The sequence below is a fragment of the Rousettus aegyptiacus genome, unplaced genomic scaffold (genome assembly GCF_014176215.1).
Source record: "Rousettus aegyptiacus isolate mRouAeg1 unplaced genomic scaffold, mRouAeg1.p scaffold_m13_p_18, whole genome shotgun sequence".
In the NCBI taxonomy this organism is placed as follows: domain Eukaryota; kingdom Metazoa; phylum Chordata; class Mammalia; order Chiroptera; family Pteropodidae; genus Rousettus; species Rousettus aegyptiacus.
In genome coordinates, this window is record NW_023416293.1 from 11,739,419 (window position 1) to 11,761,177 (window position 21,759).

General features: G+C 43.2%; 1 protein-coding gene across 1 annotated transcript in view; it reads left to right on the forward strand.

Annotated features, from left to right (window-relative positions):
* The first annotated feature begins 1,929 nt into the window (after positions 1 to 1,929).
* Positions 1,930 to 21,759, forward strand: part of IARS2 (isoleucyl-tRNA synthetase 2, mitochondrial) — a 37,439-nt gene continuing 17,609 nt past the window's right edge. Inside the window, exons 1-12 of the mRNA XM_016165029.2 lie at positions 1,930 to 2,290; positions 3,431 to 3,553; positions 9,704 to 9,863; positions 10,532 to 10,680; positions 10,767 to 10,816; positions 10,899 to 11,008; positions 11,089 to 11,179; positions 11,502 to 11,617; positions 12,920 to 13,089; positions 13,745 to 13,835; positions 15,073 to 15,224; positions 17,117 to 17,277. Of these exons, the coding sequence (XP_016020515.2) occupies positions 2,033 to 2,290; positions 3,431 to 3,553; positions 9,704 to 9,863; positions 10,532 to 10,680; positions 10,767 to 10,816; positions 10,899 to 11,008; positions 11,089 to 11,179; positions 11,502 to 11,617; positions 12,920 to 13,089; positions 13,745 to 13,835; positions 15,073 to 15,224; positions 17,117 to 17,277 (1,631 nt within the window). The 5' untranslated portion in view covers positions 1,930 to 2,032. The remainder of the gene's footprint in view (positions 2,291 to 3,430; positions 3,554 to 9,703; positions 9,864 to 10,531; positions 10,681 to 10,766; positions 10,817 to 10,898; positions 11,009 to 11,088; positions 11,180 to 11,501; positions 11,618 to 12,919; positions 13,090 to 13,744; positions 13,836 to 15,072; positions 15,225 to 17,116; positions 17,278 to 21,759) is intronic.

The window sequence follows — 21,759 nt, forward strand, 5'->3', positions numbered from 1 at the left end:
GAAGTACAACCATTTATTATGGTAAAAAATGTATAATAAAACTTACCATTTTAACCTCACGCCAATTTTTATAACTATGTAATTACATAGCAAGTGCAGCTGTCATGGATTAGTTTAAGGATAAACACAACAGGTGAGAAAGGCATGCCTCATTGTGCTTTATTATGTGTTACAGATGTTGGCGGGTTTTACAATTTGAAGGCAAGACCCTTCACCAGCAGATGATGACGACTGGCTTTGTGGCCTTGGTCTGGAACTGAACCCGAAATATCTCGGGGTATCTCTGGAGTGTATGCAGGTGTCCTGGAGAGTAGCCTTCTGCTGGGAGGGCTCAGGGGACCCTCAGCACAGGTTTCATGGAGAAACAGCTCTGTTGAATCCAGCAAGAGCTTAGGTGGAGGTTGGTTAGCAGAGCTCTGTGCACACATCTCAGTGCTCTTGCGAGCCTGCAGCTGTGGGGCATAGTCCCAGGTGCGGAACTGCAGGTCAAACAAGATGCATTTTAAATGGTGACAGATATGGCCAAATGGTCATTCAAAAGGCAGTACACATTTTACATCACCACTAGCAGTGTGAGAGGCCACTGTCACACACCCTCCTTAGCCCTGTTATCAAGCTTCTTCATTTTTGTTCTGTTGGAGACGGTATCTTGTTCTAACTACTGTCCTCAGTGACTCCCAAAGTTGAGTATCTTTTTATGTTTATTGGCTGTTTCCATTTCTCTATGAATCGCCTGTCCTCGTCCTTTGCCCTTTTGTTTATCGGATTGTTTATATTTTCGATTGGTAGCAGCTCTTTATGCATTCGGGACATTAATTTTAAAAAAAATGTTGCAAATGTTCTACAGTACAGGCATACCTCATTTTATCATTCTTTGCTTTATTGCTCTTCACAGGTGCACAGGTGTTGCATTTTTTTACAGATGGCAAGACCCTCCACTAGCAAAAAAAAAAAAAATGACAACTCACTTTATTGCAATACTTGCTTTATTATGGTGGTTTGGAACCAAGCCCCAAATATCTCCAAGGTATGCCTGTACAGCGTAGAGGAGACAATATAACACGCTGATCATGCAGCCAGGTACAGGAGGGCGAACTGGATTCAAATTCCAACTGCTACTTCCTAGTTGTGTGATCTTGGGAAAATTAACTCTGTGCTTCAGTCTTCTTACCTGTAAAATAGGAATACGCAGTCCTTACCTCACCTCCCAGGGTTGTTTTGGCATGTTGTGGGGTGTAAAGATTAAATGAGATCCTACAGGTAAAGAGCTGGAGACAGTGCCTGGTGAAAGCTGACATTGATGGAGTGCTTACTACAAGATTTGCTTTTCGTTTTTGTAGAAAATCCGTCCATCTTTTAATTTATGTAAGGCACATCTAGGTATCATCTTATAATTAAGAAGGCCATTCCCAGGAGGTACAACTTAGAACGAAAAGGTAACACTTGTTAACTGTGATGACCCGGACGAATAGAGCAGACTAGGAATGGAGTGGGACATAGAGGGACTCATCAATAAGTAGGTTGGCTTATAATAGTGGTATGAACTTTGTATCCCCTAAAGCAGCGCTGCTCACTGAGGTAGCTATTGACCCTGGGCGGTCGTTGACCACTTGGCGATTGAGGCCAAATTGAGATGTGCTGTTTGTGTAAAATACATGTCGAATTACTATGAAGAGAAAGAACGCGAAGTATCTTATAATCGTATAGTAATTACATGTTTAAGTGATGGTGTCTCGGCCATACTGGGTTCAATACAATACATTGCTTTTACAAAGGCCGGGCACGCCAACTGAAGCGGGAGCCACACCTGGGCCCCGCCCCTCGCGGCCGGCCCCGCCCCCGGCAGCTGCAGCCAAGACGCGGAGCCGGCTGCGGCCCGCGCGCCCCGGGAGCGCGTGCTCCCCGCCCTTGCCGTGCTCCGCGCGCGTGCGCACTCCCACGGGCTCGCAGAGGTTTCCTGGGGTCCCTGGGCTGGAGAGGCCGGCAGGAGCGGAGGACCCGGCCATCACCGAGAGGCTCGGGCCGGCCCGCCATGCGTTGGGGGCTGTGCTCTCTTGGGCCCGGGCCTGCGGCCGTGGCCCGGATTTGGGGTCTTCCCCGCTTTCCCTGTAGCCTGGGGTGGCGAGGGAGGACGAGGGGATTCGTGGTGCGATCGGTCACCGGGGCCAGTAGCCAGCTGCCCAGCTCGAGTAATGGCAGGTACCGGGACACGGTGCTGCTGCCGCAGACCAGCTTCCCCATGAAGCTGCTGGGCCGCCAGCAGCCGGACATGGAGCTGGACATCCAGCAGGTACGGGCCCCGCCTCTGCGCCGCGCGGGCTTGGGGACCGGGGACCGGGCGCTCGGGAGGGGAGCGGCCCTGCCCGGAGCCGCGCCCGGGCGGCGCGGGCCAGGCCACGGGCGCCACGCTCCCTGGGGGTCAGGGGGCTTGTGACCAGATCGGTGGAAATCATCCGCTTCCCACAGGTGTTCCTGCCTGAAAACTTAAAGCTGTGGGTAGGTCCCTGATTGGTAGGTTCCGGCGTGGACTGTTGTAGGAGCCCCTCTCCATGTTCAGGTAGCGGCACACATGAGATACGTCTTATTTTTAGCTGGGGCAGGTCGAATGTGGATGCTTTTTCAGTGGCTTGTAAAAAAAAAAAAAAAGGAAATTAACATATGCACAGATAAATGAAAATTCCGTTGAGGACGAGCGGAAGCTCACCTTTGCGGCCTTAGCAGGTGCACAGTTGGAATCAGGACTTGTTTGCGCATAAAGTAGCAGTAACTTTTTCCTCTAATTCTAGAGTCTTTAAAATTCCTGATATTCAGGATATATGGGTTAAGTATGTTTAGCTTAAATATTATGGCAGTTGTCAGAGGTCTAGACTCGTAAACCTGTTTGTGCCATCTAATTTTTAAACGTGTTTTATCCAGTACCTCTGTATGCCAGGCACTGATCATTTCAAATGTTCTGTCATTTCATCTTCACGCCCAATGGACTCACGTTTTTTTCAAACGAGGAAACAGGCCCATTAGGGCAAAGTGGCTTGGCCAAGGTCACGTAGCAGATGAGGGAAGGAGAGTGGGATTGTATTGAGTGTTTCGCATTTAGGGAGTAGCAAGTGTTTCAAGGATATCAGAACATAGACAGGGCTGACTCACCGGTCCTTCGGCATGGCTGGGCTGAACAGCGGAGGGGAGGGAGGGCTGAGACTGCCCAGGAATCGAACAGACTGACCCTTGGAGAGTCACTGTTTAAAGTGCTTACACGTAAATCTCGAGGCTTTCGGAAAGCTTTTGAAAGGCTTTAAAAGCAGCGTACGTTTACACACCACACCATTTGTATTTTAGAGTTGAACATCTTGGAATGAAATAAGTTCTGCCTGTTTATGGTAAGATTCCAGTGAGTGTATTTATATGACGTTCAAACATTGTTCTTTTTAAACAGAAATGTGGATTTTCAGAACTTTACTCATGGCAAAGAGAAAGAAAAGCGAAGACAGAATTTTGTCTTCACGACGGACCTCCTTATGCAAATGGTGACCCTCATGTTGGACATGCTTTAAATAAGGTAATCATAATTAAGTGTATAAGGCATGAGGGAAAACCTTTATTTAAAATCACTTTATAAAGAGTGTATTCTAATACTATGACCATTATGTAAATTTGCATTGACACATAAAACCGGAATGTCTTAATAGAAAGCAGCACTAAACCATTTTAGTACTGTGTGGAAAAGTAACCTTGCTGGTACTTGCTCTGAGCTAACTGTCTTCATCAGTAAATATCATTTTGTTCAGTAAATACTGAGCACCTACTATGTGCCAGGTGTTATTCTACACTCCGGTAATAGCAGCAAACAAAAATAAGTCCTGCCTTTTGGAGCTTACGATCTAGTCCGGCAAGACATAATGAGATAAAATGTGTAACATGTTGGGTAGTTGCTGTGGGCTGAATGTTCTCCCAGATTCTGTGTCGAAACCTGATCCCCAATTGATGGCATTTGGAGGTGGGGACTTTGGGAAGTGATTAGGTCATCGATGGAATTAGTGCCCTTATAATTCCAGAGAGCTCCCTTGTCCCCTTATGCCGTGTGAGGTCGTAGCGAGAAAATGATGGACCGCGCACCTGGCAGGGGGCCTTCTGGGGATGCCAGGTCTGTCGGGGCCTTGACCTTGGAGTCCACAGCCTCCAGGACTGTGAGAAACAAGTCCTTGTTGTTTTGGGCCACCAGTTTATGCTATTCTGTTACAGCAGCCCAGACTGACTGAGACAATAGTGATAAGTGTTGCGGAGGAAAATAAACACAGGGGAGAGCAGTTGGGGGTTCAGGGGGGCAAACTGCCGTTTTATTAACTTGGTCTAGTTTAGCCTCCCTCACTGAAGAGGTGGCATTTGGGTAAAGTTGTCAGGGAAGCAAGGGAGCGAGCTGCTGGGGCAAAACCTGGAAGCGAGCGCTTCCCTGGCGTGTTTGAGGAAGTCGGGGTGGCTTGTGTGCAGTAAATGAAGGGGCGAGTATTAGATAAGGGGCAGCGGGGGCTAGATCTCACAGGCCGTTGGCAGGACCTTGGATTTTACTCTGGAGCCACCGGAGGGTTTTGAGGAGCGAGATTCACGATCTGATTTGTGTTTACTAGGATCGCTTTTGGCTGCTCTGTTGGCAGACTGTAGAGGGAGTTTGAAAATAGGGGCCTTGTGATAATTCAGGAGAGAGGATGGGGATTGTTGACCAGAGTCGAAGCCACGAACGTGCTCGGAGAAATCGATTCTAGGTAGAGTTTGAAGGCAGAGCCGACAGTTTGCTGGTGGGTTTGGATGTAAGATGTAAGAAGTCGAGACTACTTCCAAGGCTTTTGTCTGGAGCACTTGGGACAGAGTGGGCGTTGCCGAAGATGGAGAAGGGCATTGGTTTTGGGGAGGAAGATCAGGAGTTGGAGTCTGGGCTTGTTAACAACTCTGAGATGAGATGAGGCATTCCGGGGGGGATATGTAAATTGATGGGTCATCAGCCAGCCTGCAATACCCAGTATCGGTTTTCTGTTTTGTTTTTGAGGTGTGGCTGCTGGGTCGGTTTTAAGTAGTAAATGAATTGAGCAAGAAACTTGGATTCTTCTGACACTCACCTGACTACCCTGTTTCTCAAAGGCTACCTCTCTGGTTCCCACCATGGTTAAGAGGGACTGCAGTTTGCTTCATGATGACTCAGGCTCTCGTGGTTAAATGGTCTGTTTTCTAGGAAAGTTGTTTTTATCACAGGCTATTTACGAACTCATCTTTCATTTCCAATTCATATTTCTCACCTACATTAAGTTGTTTAAATCATTATCTTTTATTACTCTCCTTGAGTTTTTAAATTCATTCAGCATTACCCCCCAAAACCAAGAGATTTTTTTTTTTTTGCCCAGTGGAGCAGCTAATTCCACATGCATGCCTTTTTCTAAGCAAAGATTTTGTTGTTTGATGTCAGTATTCCTGAGTCTAAAAAAGTATTTACATCTTAATTCCTGATAGTGTTTTTCCCTTTGTCCAACTTACTCATACTTACTCACCGAACGGCCTCCCAGCGTAAGATGCGGAAGGGAGACGATCGCCATAGCCCAGGAGCCCCCGCATGCCTTGAACTCGTCCCCAGTGCCTCCCAGCCTCCCGCCCAGGGCAGGCAGTTTTCGTTTCCATTGCTTTAGATTTGTTGCCTATTTTATAGATTTAAGTAGGTGGCATCGTAACGTATAAGTTCTGTGTCTGGCTTCTATCATGTGACTCTGCACTAAGCTTCCTCTGACCCCCTCTCCCCCACCTCCCGCCAGTGGAGACAGGTGGGGGTCACATTACTGCCGGGTGGAGCGGAAGTGCAGGCTCCCCGCTCCCCCAGTGGTCTCCATTGACACACAGATGGGGGGGGACCCCGTTACCACCGCACAGGGCTGAAGTCCCCACTCCCTACTTGATTTTCCTTGACACCAGCCCTGTGACGTGTTGGCGACGGAGGAAGTCTCAGCTCCCCTCTCTGCTTTCGGTGGGAGGGGTGTAGATGAGGCCACAGTTCTTCTCTGGGGGGGGTTCGGCCGGAGTAGAGCAGTTATTGCCTAAAAGTTTTGTCTTGCGAGGCTGCCTCTTTCCTGGTTTTTGGCTTACAGGAAACAAGGTTGACTTTTTTTGTGCCCGTTGGCGTTTCCAGGTTGCTGGCTTGTTCCGCTCCACGTCTAGGGTGCATGAGGCAAAGCGAAAACCCAGGAAACTCACCACGTTCTCTCTCCTTGGTTCTGAGCTTTCTAGACCGTACCTTCGCTTCATCTTTGAGTCATCTTCCGTTTGCTTTACATATAATGCCCAGGGTTTTAAAATTATATTCAATAGGAGGAATGGGGAAAGTGCTTCTCCATCGTGCAAGAAGTGGAAGGTTCATTTTGAAGACTTTTTAAATTTTTTTCTGGTTATAAAGATGGATTTGACAGATAAAAGAAAATTGAAAGAACATCATAGTTACCATCACTCTACCAGACAGATATAAATGCAGTTAATGTTTCAAAATTAATAGGAATTTATAAGATTAATGGGAATTTCTGGATACCAGGGGTAAATTACTTTTTAATAGGTTGTTACTTTTTATACTATCCTAGATGAGAAATTTGCCTTATACTTAACCAATACTGAGTAGTATTGCTCATTTGGATATCTGCTGCTTAAATTGAAAGACATAATATCTAATTGTTTTAATTTATCTTTTATTTTTCTATGTGCTTGGATTTTCATGTTGAATTATTATTAACATCTAGCTCTTTAATCCATTTGAAATCTTTCTTGCCTTATGTCATAAGGATCTACGTCGATTTATTTTCTAAAGGAGCAAATCAGTTCTTTCAATGTCATTTATTTTCTTGTCACATTTCTGTGATTCCTCTTGAATCTTATATATTAGCTATATCTTGGGATTCTCTATACTCTGATCATTGAACTGTCTATTCTTATTATGCTTTGGTTGGTTGAACTTTAGAAAGAGTGAGTCTGTTTATGTACAAGAGAAGTATTAACTGTCTTGTTTTCTTTCTTAGGACACTGGTTGTTCATGTCTTTGGGGCCTGGTTAAATCAACCTTGATAATGGTACTATGTAATTTTATAGAGAATGAGGTAGATTTGTATGTATTGACATGAAGGATGTCCAGATATTAAGGGAAGAAAAACAAGTTTTAAAACAGTATTAGGATCTAATTTTGTAAAAAAAAAAAAAAAAAAATTTCTATAACATCTGGATTTTTTAAAACAAGAAACCTATATTACTCTGTAATCACAAAAAACAAAGACAGTATAAAAATTATCTGAATGTACATAAATGACTGAAAAGTAAATCTGGAGAGTAAATGAGTCGAATAGTTAAGAAATTTATTTACGATCCGGGAGTGAATTGTGCTCTCGGATAGAAATATAGTGCAGTACTCCCAGCATTTCCAGACTTACATTCTTCATCTCCCCGTTCTCAGCAATTCTCACAGAAGTCCTGGAATTGAACCTCCTTGGCCCGATCTGGGTCACAAGTCCATCCCCGAATCAGTCACTGTGGACTTGGGGACGGAATGTGCTGATGGCCACAGTGGCTCCTGTGCTGACCCTCGGAGCTGGCCCCCGGCGGGGCGAGGAGGCTGGGGGCACCACGCACACCGCCTCTCGCCCGCCTCGCTCAGCCCCACGCAGACGTGGGCCCTGGGAACCCCGGGCAGGCCGCGAGTGGTCCTGCTGGCTGTCCTCCGCCTGGGATGCCGGTCCCAGGTGGCAGGCGGCTCCCTTCCTCATCTCCTGTCTCTGTTCAGTTCTCATCAGGCTTGCGTTCCGGATCCTCTGAAGTAGCATCACCAACGACCACCCGCCTGCCGTTTCCCGAGTCTTTGCTTTGCTTTTTCCTTCTTAGCGATTGGACGCGTTTGTTTTGTCTTCATCGGAAGAAGGACCTTACCTCTCCTCCTTACTGCCATACTCTAGGTTCCTAGAACAATTCTTGGCACATAGTAGGCTTTCAGATATTTGTCTATTAATAAACAAAAGTATACATGAGTATATGTGCGGTACATAAAGGGAAGAGGCAAAGGAGAAATGACTCTCATTTCTTGAGAGCTATCACGAACGGAAGAGACAAGTCGCTCCCTTAGGAGGAATGCGTTCGGGGAGGAGGAGGGTAATTCGTATTTGATATGGAAGAGTGAGTAGAATGTTCCTACTGCATCCCGGCTGTTTCTTTTACTAGAGGCTTCAGCTGCATCTTTCCTCATTAGGGACGTTTTAGATTTCCAGCTCAAGCAATTCCATTCCATGACCGTGACAAAGCACTGTCGGTTAGAGACAATGCGAGGTGCGAATGCGAGCCATAGAGGAGTCGAAGTGTTCTAGTAGCTGCATTAAAAAAGTCGAAACAAACATGTGTTTTACTCAACATACCTAAACTATCGTCTCTCACTATGTATAGAGCCGATGTAAACATTTTTAGAGGTTTCATCCTTTTTTTTCGGTACCGAGTATCTAAAATCTGTATGTGTTATATTTACAGCACGTCCCCGTTTAGACCAGCCCCGTTTCCATTGCTGAACAGCGGGGGGTGGCGGGTCCCCACCGTGTAGCATCACGGTCTAGCGCATGTGCGAATGCTTGCATCCATTTATTCAGTAAACATTTATAGGATTGTGCCAGGTACTTCTCAGTATGCTGGGAATTTACTGGTGAAGAGGACAGATGGGATCTCTGACTTCAAGGAGTTTATATTTTATGGGGAAGGGACAGATAGTGAACAAATAATGTCATGTAGGATCAAATGGGAAGGAGGTTATTCGTACATCAATCGATTTCAGTATACCTAGCATAAAAAGTTCAAATTAAGCATATGTAACTAGATGAATTTTTATGTCATGTGACTACCACCTGGATCACAAAGTTCCCTCCTGCCCTTTGAAAGAAGTTTGAAAATTAGAGTTTTAGGTGGGGGAAGGGGTCGGAGAAGTGTGTAATGTCTTTTCTGCTTTTGATAGAGGTAGAAAGGAAGAAATAATTTTCTGGATTACTACACTGTTTTGAGAAGGAGGAAATTCAGCTTGGGGCCAAATCTATCCTTTGCCTTCGATCTTCCATTTTGTAATGGTAATATATTCTTTAAAAGGTTCTGCTGCCCTCTGGTACCTAAAATGAGCTAAGAAAGGTAAATCAGGTAAAGACCTATACCTAATCTACTTAGAAGAAGTGGATTATGTGAGTAAGAGTTTGGTAATGACAGGGTGCTAACTATGATATTCAATACTCTGCATTATAAATTCTGCGTCCATTCTTTAATATTTGTTAGCTAAATGTAAATATTGAGTTATTCAAACTGTTTTTCATAAGAAAAAAGCTAATTTGTAATTGACTGGTTTTTAGAAGGTTAAAATTATTAATTTAGGTAGTATAGGCTACTTATTTGTATAGTTCAACTTTACAAACAAATTAGTAATTTTGGGCTTAATGCTTTTTACTTTGAAGTTGTTTATTCTTAGATTTTTTGGTGGGGAGGGTTAATAGCATTTTAAAACTTCAATATCTGTTGTTCCTGTATTTATGTACAACTTGAATTAGGAGATTTAATAGGTTACTTTCTATAAATCTTAAAATTGGGCTTTCTCAGTGTTTCAAAATGATTGAGAAAATAATGTAAATTGTTAGATACATGCTATATATGTGAATCACGATTATCATTTTCTTTGCAGATTTTGAAAGATATCGCCAATCGATACCATATGATGAGAGGTTCCAGAATACATTTCGTGCCAGGCTGGGATTGTCATGGGTTACCCATTGAAATAAAAGCATTATCAGAACTTGGTGGAAACACTCAGAATCTTTCAGCTATGGAAATTAGGGAAAAAGGTAAATAATCTCTTTCTGTTTTTAAATGGTAGTTGTAAACTAAGTGTAGGCTTTATCAAAGAGATCTTTTGTTGTATTTTGTTTTTGGTCTTGTTTAGGTCTTAATGAGATCTAATGGAACCACTTTCTGCCCCAGAAAATTCAGATTTTGTTTAGTTGACTTTCGTGAGAACTTATGTTTGGAGATTGAAAGGTTTATAAGCATTTTCAAGTATACTTTTCAGTTCTTTAGTCTTCATATTTTGTCGAATTATTATTTTGGTCAATGTTTTTACTCACTTTCCTGGCTAGGGCTGTTGGCTTATTTCATGTGATTAAAAAAAAAAATGAATTCTAAAATGCAAATATATTTTAAATTAATCTCTTATTCTTCAGTAGAGTAGAGCAGGGAGGACTCTTCTATTATGTGTTAAACTGTTTTATATTTGGATACGATCGTGAAGATTCTTTTACTTCCTCGAACATTGGCTTAGAATGGATGTAATGATTAATTTTAGTTAATTTTAGAATTTGAACACCTTTAACTTTCAAAATAATTTTCCTATTACATAAACTTTATAGTCTAAACTGTGTACAATACCTGCAATTAGAGAGGTACATGCTAAAAATCATGTTTAAGAATTTGAATTTATGGTTTTCAAAAACTTTATTTTTTTAAATTTTTTTAGCTAGATCATTTGCTAAAGCAGCAATTGAGAAACAGAAATCAGCATTTATTCGCTGGGGTGTAATGGCAGATTGGAATAACTCCTACTATACATTCGACGGAAGATATGAGGCCAAGCAGTTGAGAATTTTCTACCAAATGTTTGAGAAGGTAGTGAAGTGTTTTTTTTTTCCTTAAAGTGAGTTAAATTGTTTTACAGAATTCCAGCTTGCAGGTAATATCTTTGTCTTTTACAGGGCTTGATTTATCGATCTTACAAACCTGTGTTTTGGTCTCCCTCATCAAGGTATTTACGTGTTTTTTTCACAGTTAAAGGAGAAATTTTGCGAGGCTTCCAAACATTTACGTCTAATATTTTCAAACCTTAGGACTGCCTTGGCTGAAGCGGAACTGGAGTACAATCCCGAGCACATCAGTCACTCGATATATGTAAAGTTTCCTCTCTTGAAACCCTCTCCTAAGTTGGCGTCTCTCATAGGTATGGTCGATCTATTGCTTGAGTTTATTAAAGTTACGGAATTGTACCACTTGCTAACATTTGACATTTTATTTTCACAGATGGTTTATCTCCTGTTAGTTTTTTAATCTGGACCACACAGCCTTGGACAATTCCAGCCAATCAGGCTGTTTGCTACATGCCAGATGCAAAGTGGGTATATCTTTGCATTTCTTTGTTTTAATCACAGATAGGATCAGTTCCATCATTTAGCATTATTTTGACTCTCTTTCATCCTCATCCTCTTAAAAGTTAGTGAGTTATAACTTAATTATGTTTATATTGAGCTTTAGATGATTCTATTTAACACCTATTTCTAGCTTTTTTGAAAATGAAACGTGAGGAATGGAGTTTTTTTGAAAATAGTACTGTTTTGATTTTGGAGTTTTTCTAAAATGATGTAAAACATTTTATGTGTTGTCTCTGCCTTTTCTTCATTCATCGTTAGTTAATTTCTCCTGAAAATCTATTTTAGGTATGCCCTTGTGAAATGCTCCACCTCCGAAGACCTCTACATACTGGCTGCAGATAAAGTGACACCTGTGGCCTCGACTTTGAAAACAACATTTGAGGTTATTTCGACATTTTCAGGTGAGGATTTATAGATATTCTGACCATCAGTCATCAAAATATTGGGCCGATGTGCGTTTGGTACTTAGCCGAACATCGCTCATTCTGAATCAGAACAGATAATGGCCTCTGCCTTTCTGGAATGTATTTCACGTTGATGACACTGGAGGGTAATACATATTAAACATGATAGGAATATAGAAAAATAGGAACACTCACAAAGACACAACAGAAAAGGTTATTTCTGGCAAATATCCATTGCGAAATTAGATATCCTTTGTATAATGTAGAGCGCACACATATCTTTTAAATTTTTTATTCAAAATTAAATTGCTAAAAAAAAATATTTTTTATCTGAATTTAATCAAATGAGCTAGGAAAGAAGTGGATATATTTATTTTTGGTATATGATTTTAATAAGGAAATTAAAGAATCCTGAAAATTATTCCAAAGACACTACTTCTATCAAAAGATTCCTAAGTAAACTGTAATTCAGAATTGGTTTTGAAACATAACCGTGGAAATCTAAAGAAGTTTAAAATCACCTTTGAATTCTAGGGATGACATATCTTTGAGTTTCTCGCTAAAAGAAAAAAAAAATTCACATGAATAAGGTACCCAAAAACGGAGATTGCCTGGCTAAACAAGGAAGCCGTCTAAACGTCGGTTCAAATACAAGCCAATTAGAAGTTTGAACAGTCTTAACAAAAATAAGGAGGACTTTATGCCGAAGCAGGGGAAGAGCTGCAGGCATTTAACGTTGAGCCTCACTTGGCCCTGTGGTGTGACAGGCAGGTGAGAGGGTCCAGCGTGGTCTTTACTCCGAGCTACCCCCTCCTCCTCCCAGGTGCACACGCATCACCCGCTTCAGAAGCCACGTGTTGCCATGGAAGCCAAAGGGCATCTCACGAGGCTTTGGAAAGTGTTAGGTTAGACTTAAGATTATGTTTCTAGATCTCATAATCGTTTCAGATTATTGCCGTGCAGAGAATTATCAGGGTGCCGTTTTGAGCCACCACATTTCAGGGGAGTGTAAGCACTTCTCATCCCTGGCAAAATAAGGTGGTGACAGCTAGCTTACCGCTTGTGAAAGTAGCAGAGTGTGGAGCAGCTAACACGGAATAACTCGGATGGGGCAGGTTTGCCTTCCAGAAAAAAATACTGTTATCATCACTTAGAGGCCGCAGAGCAGGTGGAAGGGGGGCCGGGATATGGGGCCCGTGTCGTCGCAGACGCCGCTCTTCCCGCTGGAGGCCCCTTCGCCGGTCTCAGGAGACAGGGAGCCGCGCCGCAGGCCCTTAGCTCGGCTTCGCTTCCCCACAGGTGCGGATTTGGAAAATGGAACTTGTACTCATCCTTTAACGCCTGGTAAAGCCTCGCCCCTCTTACCTGCCAACCACGTGACCATGGCCAAAGGAACGGGGTTGGTGCACACGGCCCCAGCTCACGGCATGGAGGATTATAGCGTGGCTTCTCAACACAACCTGTCCACGGTACCGTCTTCCTTTCCGACGACCGCTTTTGTAGACGCGAACAAGCGTAACGTCTTTGTTTTCTGATAATAAACAATCGTTTTCATCATATAAATGTGACACGCGTAGGTTTGTGCAATACATTAAAGCCCTCATTGATTCATTTGGGAAGGACTTCATAGGGTTAACACAGTGTCAGCACAAAGTTAAACTGGAATGTAAACGGGAGCAGTTCTTTTCTTTCAGGTAGTAAGTCACATCGACAGTTACTTTCAGTCACTGAAAAACAGCAAGTGGATTTTACTAGTTTTACTAGTCGAACAGTTTTTTAAAACTACACACCTCTATTTTTATTTTACACACGTCAGGTAGCAGGTTTTCCATTTAGTAGACAAGTGTCAGTCATCACAAGGTATACGCATTCAGATCTGTAAATTCAGAGACTAAATGTAGTGTATTTTGCTTTTTGTTATTAAACTTTAGGTGCGTGCTTTGCCTCTGGTGATTTCTATGTATACATTTACAAATGTCTGTTAACTGAATAAGACGCACTCAAATTTTCAGTGTAGTAAAAAGACTAGGCTATGCTGAAATGTTTTATATAGATTACTTTGCGAGATACTGTCGTAATATAAAATGTCTTGACACTTTAATTGTTCAAAATGACACTTTGTAGGATTGTCTAGTGGACGAAGATGGCGTCTTTAAAGCTGTCGCAGGTCCGGAACTTGAGAACAAGGCTGTGCTTGAGGAGGGAACAGATGCGGGTAAGTGTGTGTGTCGGAATCGTAAATACACATTTTCTGGGAGGCAGCCAGCAGCAGTCCTTACTAGCTCTTCTCCCATCTTCTAGTTTCGACAGAAACAAAAGTCTGAAACTGTCTTTTATTTTGCCACGTGGTTTAAAATGGAGCCTGGGACTCTTTTACCTTTTGCTTTCAGTTGCTCTGGTCAGCAAACGAGGGCAGTCCCCCGGGAGGGATGCTGTTTTAGGACCGCAGAGATAATAATCAGCATCAGTTGAATTCCAGCTCGGCGCTAGATGCCGACTGTGAACCAGATGCTCCCGACTCCTCTCTCAGCCCTGTGACTCTGGCCCACACCGTGCGGGATGCATATTCGGATCTTGGGGTTCCTCCAGCCCTAAGTCATCTTCCTACCTTTGTAGCTGTGGGTCCAGGGACCAGGTACTATGAAAACCTTTCTCTGCCCTAACAGAGGCTAAGACCCATGGTGTATTAGTTTCCCGGGGCTACTGTCACAAAGTACCACGAACTCAGTGGGCTACTGTCACAAAGTACCACGAACTCAGTGGCTCGCGACTGCAGAAACTTACTCTCGCACGGTCATGGGGGCTGGAAGTCTGAGGCCATGAAGAGCCGTTCCTCGCCTCGTCCTGGGTCCGGGGCTCCCGCCGACCCTCGGTTTAGGACCATGCCCGGGCTCGCAGCTGCGATGCTCCAGTCTCTGCCCCCATCGCCACGTTCTCCTCTCTGCCCTGCGTCTGTGTATCTCCTCTTACGAGGACACCGGTCGTTGGATTTCGGGCCCGCTCCGAACCACCCACCCTTTACGTAACTGACTACATCTAGACGCGACTATACCCGTTTCCAGGGAAGGCCACAGTCACGTGGGTGGCGCCGGCACTCACACACGTCTTTGGTGACAGTCCAACTCGCTGTGCCCGGTTTCTCCTGGAGTACCCGGCGACCATTTTAGAGGCATGGTATGGAGGATGAGTGAGGACTCTGAATTTCAAATGCAGAATTCTCAGTATGTCCTGTTCACCTTTCTTTGAAGTGAGGAGCCGTGGAAATGGCATGGTTTGGATTCTGGTCAAGGCTTCACAGTCCCTGCATTTTTTGCCAAGAGATTCGCAGATGACGCATTGGGTACCTGTCACCCGTGGTCCACATTTAGTCGTCCCTGGGAGCTGAGAGCATGATTAGGATTCTCAGAGTACTTTTTCATTAAGGTAAATTGTTACTGATTTTTTCCCTCAAGTGATAAAGATGCTTCGTGCCGCAAAGAATTTGTTGAAAGAGGAGGAAGTGGTACACAGCTATCCCTATGACTGGAGGACTAAGAAACCGGTGGTTATTCGTGCCAGCAAGCAGTGGTTTGTGAACATCACGGATCTGAAGGCCACGGCCAAGGTACCGGGGCAGCCTGCTGTGCGGGTTGGGTTTTCATGACCTCAGCGTGGAGGGGTCGCCTGTGAGGTCGGGGTGGGGTTTTTACCAGAAGTGGCTGCTACTCTTCCAATTTGGTTTCATGACGTAGCCTCTTAGCTCTTCAGGACCTGGGTTTGTGTTCCGTTGTCATACATGTGTGGGAAATCGGGCTCCAAGGGGGGGAGTCAGGCCCAGATTTCCCACCCGGCGTAGCAAAGGCAGCACAGGATGAGGACGGAATGGAGTTTGGCAAGGTGACCTCTCCACGCTCAGTCCCCTCATCCGCGTTGAGGTGACGATAGCTCTTTCCTCGCGGAACGAGTGAGTGAAGGTTTCCAAAACAGTGGTCCGGCACACGAGCGTTCAAAAAACTCTTTCAAAACCCTTTGCCATCTTAAGATTGAAAAGTCGTTGCTTTGCGTTAGTGAATACTTTACAGCCGACGTTCTCGGCGTTAACATGTATTTGGGATCTTCCAGTGCTTGTGTGTGTATCCCTCAAACAACGTGATTCTATTGAATGGGAGAGCTCAAATATGTATTTAACCAGGCTGAACATACAGTGTGCTTTAAGCTTGCCATCTGCCACGTTTCTGCATTTTGTGATATGTTTGTTTGTCGGCCTGGCAGTTCGGGCTCCTTGCCAGAGTTATGTGTAGCAATTTACGTTTTCTGTATCCCCGTAGAGTGGACAGCTGTGATCTGAACTGGGTTTTCGTTTTTTGCATTCCTGTGAAGCTTATTTTCCTTACTTGTAAATATTAAAATTTGTAACTTTCTGCTCTGCACAGATTTTTTTTTGTTTCAGAACAGCTAGATCTAATGCAATACGCTAAAGCCAAGTATTTTTTTAGTGTCTGTATATACAGTTTTCAGTTGCTCTTTGCAGAAATAGAACAGTGTCACCCGGCTCCAACGACAGTCCACCCCGGCACTTTTGTTTTTAACCCCTCCTACTACTTTTTACTCCACCCAGCTGATGATTTGGAAGCAAATTTCAGGCGTTTTTTTTTTTTTTTTTTTTCATAAACATCTCAGCATGTATATCTGAAAGATAGACTCTTTGAAACGTAACCACAGTGCCGTTATCACCACCTTAAAAAGCAGTAGTTCTTTCTTAACAACACCAAGTACCGTCAGCATTCACATCTCTTGGGTTTTCAGTCCAAGGGTTAGTCAGGTTGCTTGTAGGCACTGTCGTTCTGCTGGGCGGCGGTGCTGCAAGTGGCTTTGGGGCCAGAGATTTCCGGTAGTTCAGGTAGGTGAGGAAACTGTCTAAGCGGGAAACTGGCAACATGAAAATGCTCTTATTAATGGATAGAGAGATTGAAAAAGTGAAATTAATGTATTTTGGCCTTTTTTGAGCTTTTTCCCATTTTTTCTACATCATGTGTCTTAGTAATTGACAGAGGAAGTGTTTTCGTTTTAACCATACTATTTAAAGTTGGGTTATAGTGCAGTCCTTGTCAACTTATGACACAGCTTGTGTTTTTTAAGCATTAAAAAACAGTTTGAAGTCAGAGTTGAATTGATTTTTAAGTGAGGTTTAGAGAAGCATAATACTTCTAAACCCGTTATTACCAGTTTTGATTAGGGTGTTTGGAAACTGGTGTAAAATTTTTTGTCGCGTTTTCCAAAGGCGACGTCTGGTCTTGATGTTATTTGTTGGGTCCTTTCTGGCCCTATTTTAACTTTGCCTCCTTCGCTCTGGGATCTGTAGTGTGTCAGTTTAGTTTTGCTGGCGGGGGGTGTGGGGGAGGTTAAGGGGGTGCGTGTGAATGAGTATAACATGTAAAGATAAAGGACTGTATGAGGACAAATAGTAACAGTTCTAGAAAATTCTTTCACTGGACTTGATTTGTGAATCAATTGCAGGAATTGTTAAAAAAGGTGAAATTCATTCCCGGATCGGCCCAGAACGCCATGGTCGAAATGATGGCCAGGCGGCCGTACTGGTGCATCTCCCGGCAGAGAGCGTGGGGCGTTCCGATCCCTGTGTTTCTTCATAAGACGGAAGACAAGTTCCTGATCAACAGGTAGGAGCTCCTAAAATTTTTCAGCATTTTAAAGCAAGTGGTATTTTCTCGAAATGGAAAAACAGTGGACTATTGAGAGCTGATATATGTTCAATGAAATACTCTGAAGTAATCTCTGGGAGTGGATAAAATGTAAGTTTCGGAAAAAAAAGATCCTTTCATATGATTGAAATTTTAACAGCTGCAGCTTTTCATTATTGACACTTAGACACAAAGGCTTTCAATTTTATTTTTTTTAATGAGAATTCATTGCTCCTGGCCGTGTGCCTGGCATCGTCCTGGACTGAGGTATCAGGAATCCGGAGATGAGTAGTAGTTACTGGGGGGATCCCAGCGTGTGATTTCTCTTTGGGAAACAGAGTCCCTCTCTCAGTGAGTCTACTCTCCCTCTTGGCTACTTGGCTTAAAATGTAAGAAACTACAATATAGTTAAATGTACAAAATTACATTTATTTTAGTGGTGATCACATTCTCAATTGTTTTTCCTTAAGTTTTTTTTTCGTTTTTAATCTGGAAAGATAATACATGGACATAGTAACGGTTCAGAGTAGAAAAACTTGTGCAGCGACAAAATTTTTGAGGGCACGGAGGCCGTCAAGTGATGGGGTTCAAGAGACGGTAGACCGGGTTGAATTCCCTACCTCAGGGCTCGTCACATTTGTCAAAAGGTTCCACTTCTCTTTGTCAGCATTGTCAACATTTCTTTAGGTGGTGCATTTGGAAAAACATGTGTTTTAGCATGTTTTAAAATGTTGGTTAAAGTGGTTTTTTGTTGGTTTTAATCGCTTAAAGCCACACATCAGGTAGTTTAGTATCTTTTCTGTGACAGTTCCTTTTCACCCTGAAACATGCTGCATCACTACTTGGTCTTGCCACGACCCGGGTGACCTGACGCCTGTGGCAGCTTGGCTCAGGGGGCGGGGGGCTGCAGGCTGCGCCTTGGCAGGTGCGGGACCGTTAAACGCTCACCTGCTCCCCGCGCAGAGGCTGCGGCGTCTGCGTGCGGCCTTGTGGCTTAGGCGGAGTCCGCGGGAGCTGAGGCCCGGGCGCAGGCGGCGGAGCGTGCAGGAGCCGGAAAGGGTGCGTCAGGGGGAATTTCAGAAGGATGGACGCTAAGAAACAGCGGCCGGGACCAGCTGTGGTGACACTTGAATACCAGGCTAAGGAATTCACACTTGGGGCATGAGGGGTAAGAGTGTGTTTTACAGTTTGGAGCCAAGACCTTTGTGGCCTAAATAGCGTTGCTTATATATATGTATTTTTTTAATTGAGAGCTTGATCATATATGAAGTGCTGATACCTTAAAACCTCTAAGAACTAAAGTCAAGATACATTTACACAAGTGCTGTTTGAAATCCCACACTGGAGGTTTTTCTGTTAAGGAATGTGTACAGACCATTGTCAGCGTTTCTCTTTCTTGTCAGTATTAAGAGAACCAGGTTTTTCAGGGGGTCTCCTTGAGTTGCGGTAGACCATGTGTACATGTCAGTCAGTAAAGCAGACTGGTTCATTTGACCACCATGTAAGCATGACAGCGAAGTGTAATACGGGTGGATTCGTGAGCTAGTGAAATAAACGCGAGCTTCGTACCATTTGTGTTTTATTTATGGTCAGTGCATCTACATGGTGGTTAATTCCGTGTTGCTTGCACGGTGTTCTTTGGTTTCTGATTTAGAAGTAACAAAGATATACAGAATATTGGCCTATAGAAATGACAGACACACTTAAGTATCCTGTCTGTCGAGTCATAGGTCATTTTCCTGTGCACCATCCGTTAGTTCACGACTTAGTTCCACACGCCGATGACAGGGAGAGACCGAAGACGAGCCCAGGAACCTCATTTACACTCGTCTCGGGCACCCGGGGGACGAGAGAGCATGTCCGCACCTGCGGCCACGTCTGGGGTGTTTCTAACGGAGGCCGTCGCTGGGTTCAGGCACGGGCAGCGCCGTGCGGTCACCGAGCAGCGACTCGCAAGGGGAGGGCAAGGGGAGGGCGCGCAGCGTGGACGGGGAGCGGGCGAGGGGCTTTCGGTTGCCCGCGTCCAGCCCTGAGGTCAGCAGGTGGCGGTCAGTCACATCCCTTCCCACACCATGGCTCAGCGTTGGTTAATCTTCCATCGTTGGGTCTTTTATGTGACATGGCACTTGACTTAAGAAAGCGGTTGTTAATTCCTCGTTGTTTGTCCGTTTTTTAAGACAGCATAAAAGGTTATCTCTTTTCCTTATGCACATGAATCGAGTGACTCTGACTTTCTGTCGTGGACATGCCTTTTTATTGTAGTGAGTTGGTAACCATCAAAAGTAACAGCATCTCCACTGGAAGTTGGTACACAGCCCACATGGAGTTGCTGTTACACTTGATAATTCCAATAAGTGCATCAGGATTCCTTCAGCTTTTCCTGGTGAAAGTCTGTAAATACTCTTACTATACTTATTTTACAGAAGAAAATCATTTGTTCATGTTCTAAATAAGTTTAGAGGTTGGCATAGTTGCAACGGTTTAATTTTGCTTTAAATTAATGTTCTCATTTGCACTTTATGTTCATATTTGTATTTTCTCATTTCCATTTGTTTTTAACATCATTGATCATTTTTCTGAATCTGTTACCTAATGCCATTTTAATTTAGGTGGAAATCTATTCCTAGTAAAGACAAAACAAATATTTTTTTGCATAAAAAAGGTAAAATACAGAAACACTTGCTACCTAGGAAGGAAAAGAAGTTAAATTTTTTTCACCATCTCAGATGATTGTAATTAATTTAACAATATTAATACAGTATTAACATGTGCTTTTAGAAAACTTAGCTCCCGATTTCTGGATATTATAAGAAATTTACTAGAAACAGGCAAGGAATTTCCAGTCTAATTTGAGTGTAAGCTTTAGCTACCTCAAATTTTTGTCATGTTAATACTCATTAAATAAAAGTTTCTCCAAAACCATTTCCTGTCGCACCAGTATAGTATTCAATTAAAAAGTTTCCTCAAATTTCAGTGTGTTCTGGAATTAAATTTAGTAAACAAACGAAACATTTAGCCTCTTACCTCGTTCTTCTTCCAGTAACTTACAGAAGACAAGCTGTCTCACAGTTCTTAATATTTTTGCTTTTATAAAGACAAAACACAGGAAACCTTGGGATGACAGCGGTGGGTCCTTCACCGCCGAGTAACCCTCAGGCTCTGGATTCCCAGCAGCTCGCTGCACCAGCCGTCAGCACCAGCCGTCGGCCCGGGTCTGTCTCGGGTCCTTGGTGACCGGCTGGTGCCAGGGCCGCTCCTGCTGCCTGCTGGATTTCACTGCTCGAAGCATGAGAAGGGACACGTAGTCGTGTGTTCAGATAAGGCTCTTGGGTAAAGTACAAAGTTTTATGGCGGACTTATTGCTTCAGGAAATACACCGTTAAAATGGAACCACGTAGATTATGGAGTGATAAGTGGTTTCGCCCACTTCTATCAACCATAATTTACACCGTCTTGAGGTTATGAGTTAACTGTCTAAGATAGGACAGTGACAAAATCTCCGAACTTTCCAAAGACAGGTTTTTGACTTCTTCCATTTTCTTTCCTGAAGAATATTTACTGTCACTAAGAAATGCCTGTAAAATTGTTTTTAAAAGATTTCAAAGCACGATCTCAGTTTATAAAAAATTACCCTTTTAAGTGTTGATCTCAGGGAAATGAGAGGCCTGATGTTTTTATACAAAGATGTATATAAAAGGATGCCTAATACAGTTGTTCACAATGATAATTATACAATTATATAAATAATAAATTTTTTAAAAAGTCAATTTTGGAAGAATGAATTGGCAGCCCTTAAGCGTGGGAGCTCAGCTTTTAATGGTTGCCTGGGTCCCTGTGTATGAAAATAGGAAACGTAGCCCATCCAATATTTGGCTCTTTGTTTTTGCTGCAGCGCTATAACGAATATCTTTTGAGCATTTGCGCAGCCTTTATTTGTATTTTTTCCAAATTATCTTCTCAGATTTTGTTTGAACATTAAGTTTCTTTTGCAGTCCAGCAAACCTCAGGTTTGTAGGTTGTGTGCATTTATTTTCACTTCAAGTTTTGTTTTTAAATTTTGTTTTGAACTTTCATTTAAAAAATATAAGTACTATAGCTGTCTAAGATCTCAGAATAGTATAGAGAAAATGTAGCAATTAAAACTCGAATGTCAGTGTGACCAGCGGCGGTGGCCTCAACGTGGTGGGGCTTTCTAGTCGCCTTAACGTTCCGCTGCAAAATTAGCATCTTCGTTGTTTTCAGTTATAGTTTCAGACTCCTGAGTATAGTTTAGTAGTACGAAAAATGGAATGCTAAGTCTTCTTCGAATTATCTGCGCCTTAGGGATATAAAAAAGAACTGTCCCTTTAGGGTTAGATCTGGCATTCTAAGATGGACGTGTATCATCTAGTGAATTACAGTTTTAAGTTACTAAAATATTTGGGCTTTTTTCTTAAGAATAAAGATGTTCCCACAGCCCCT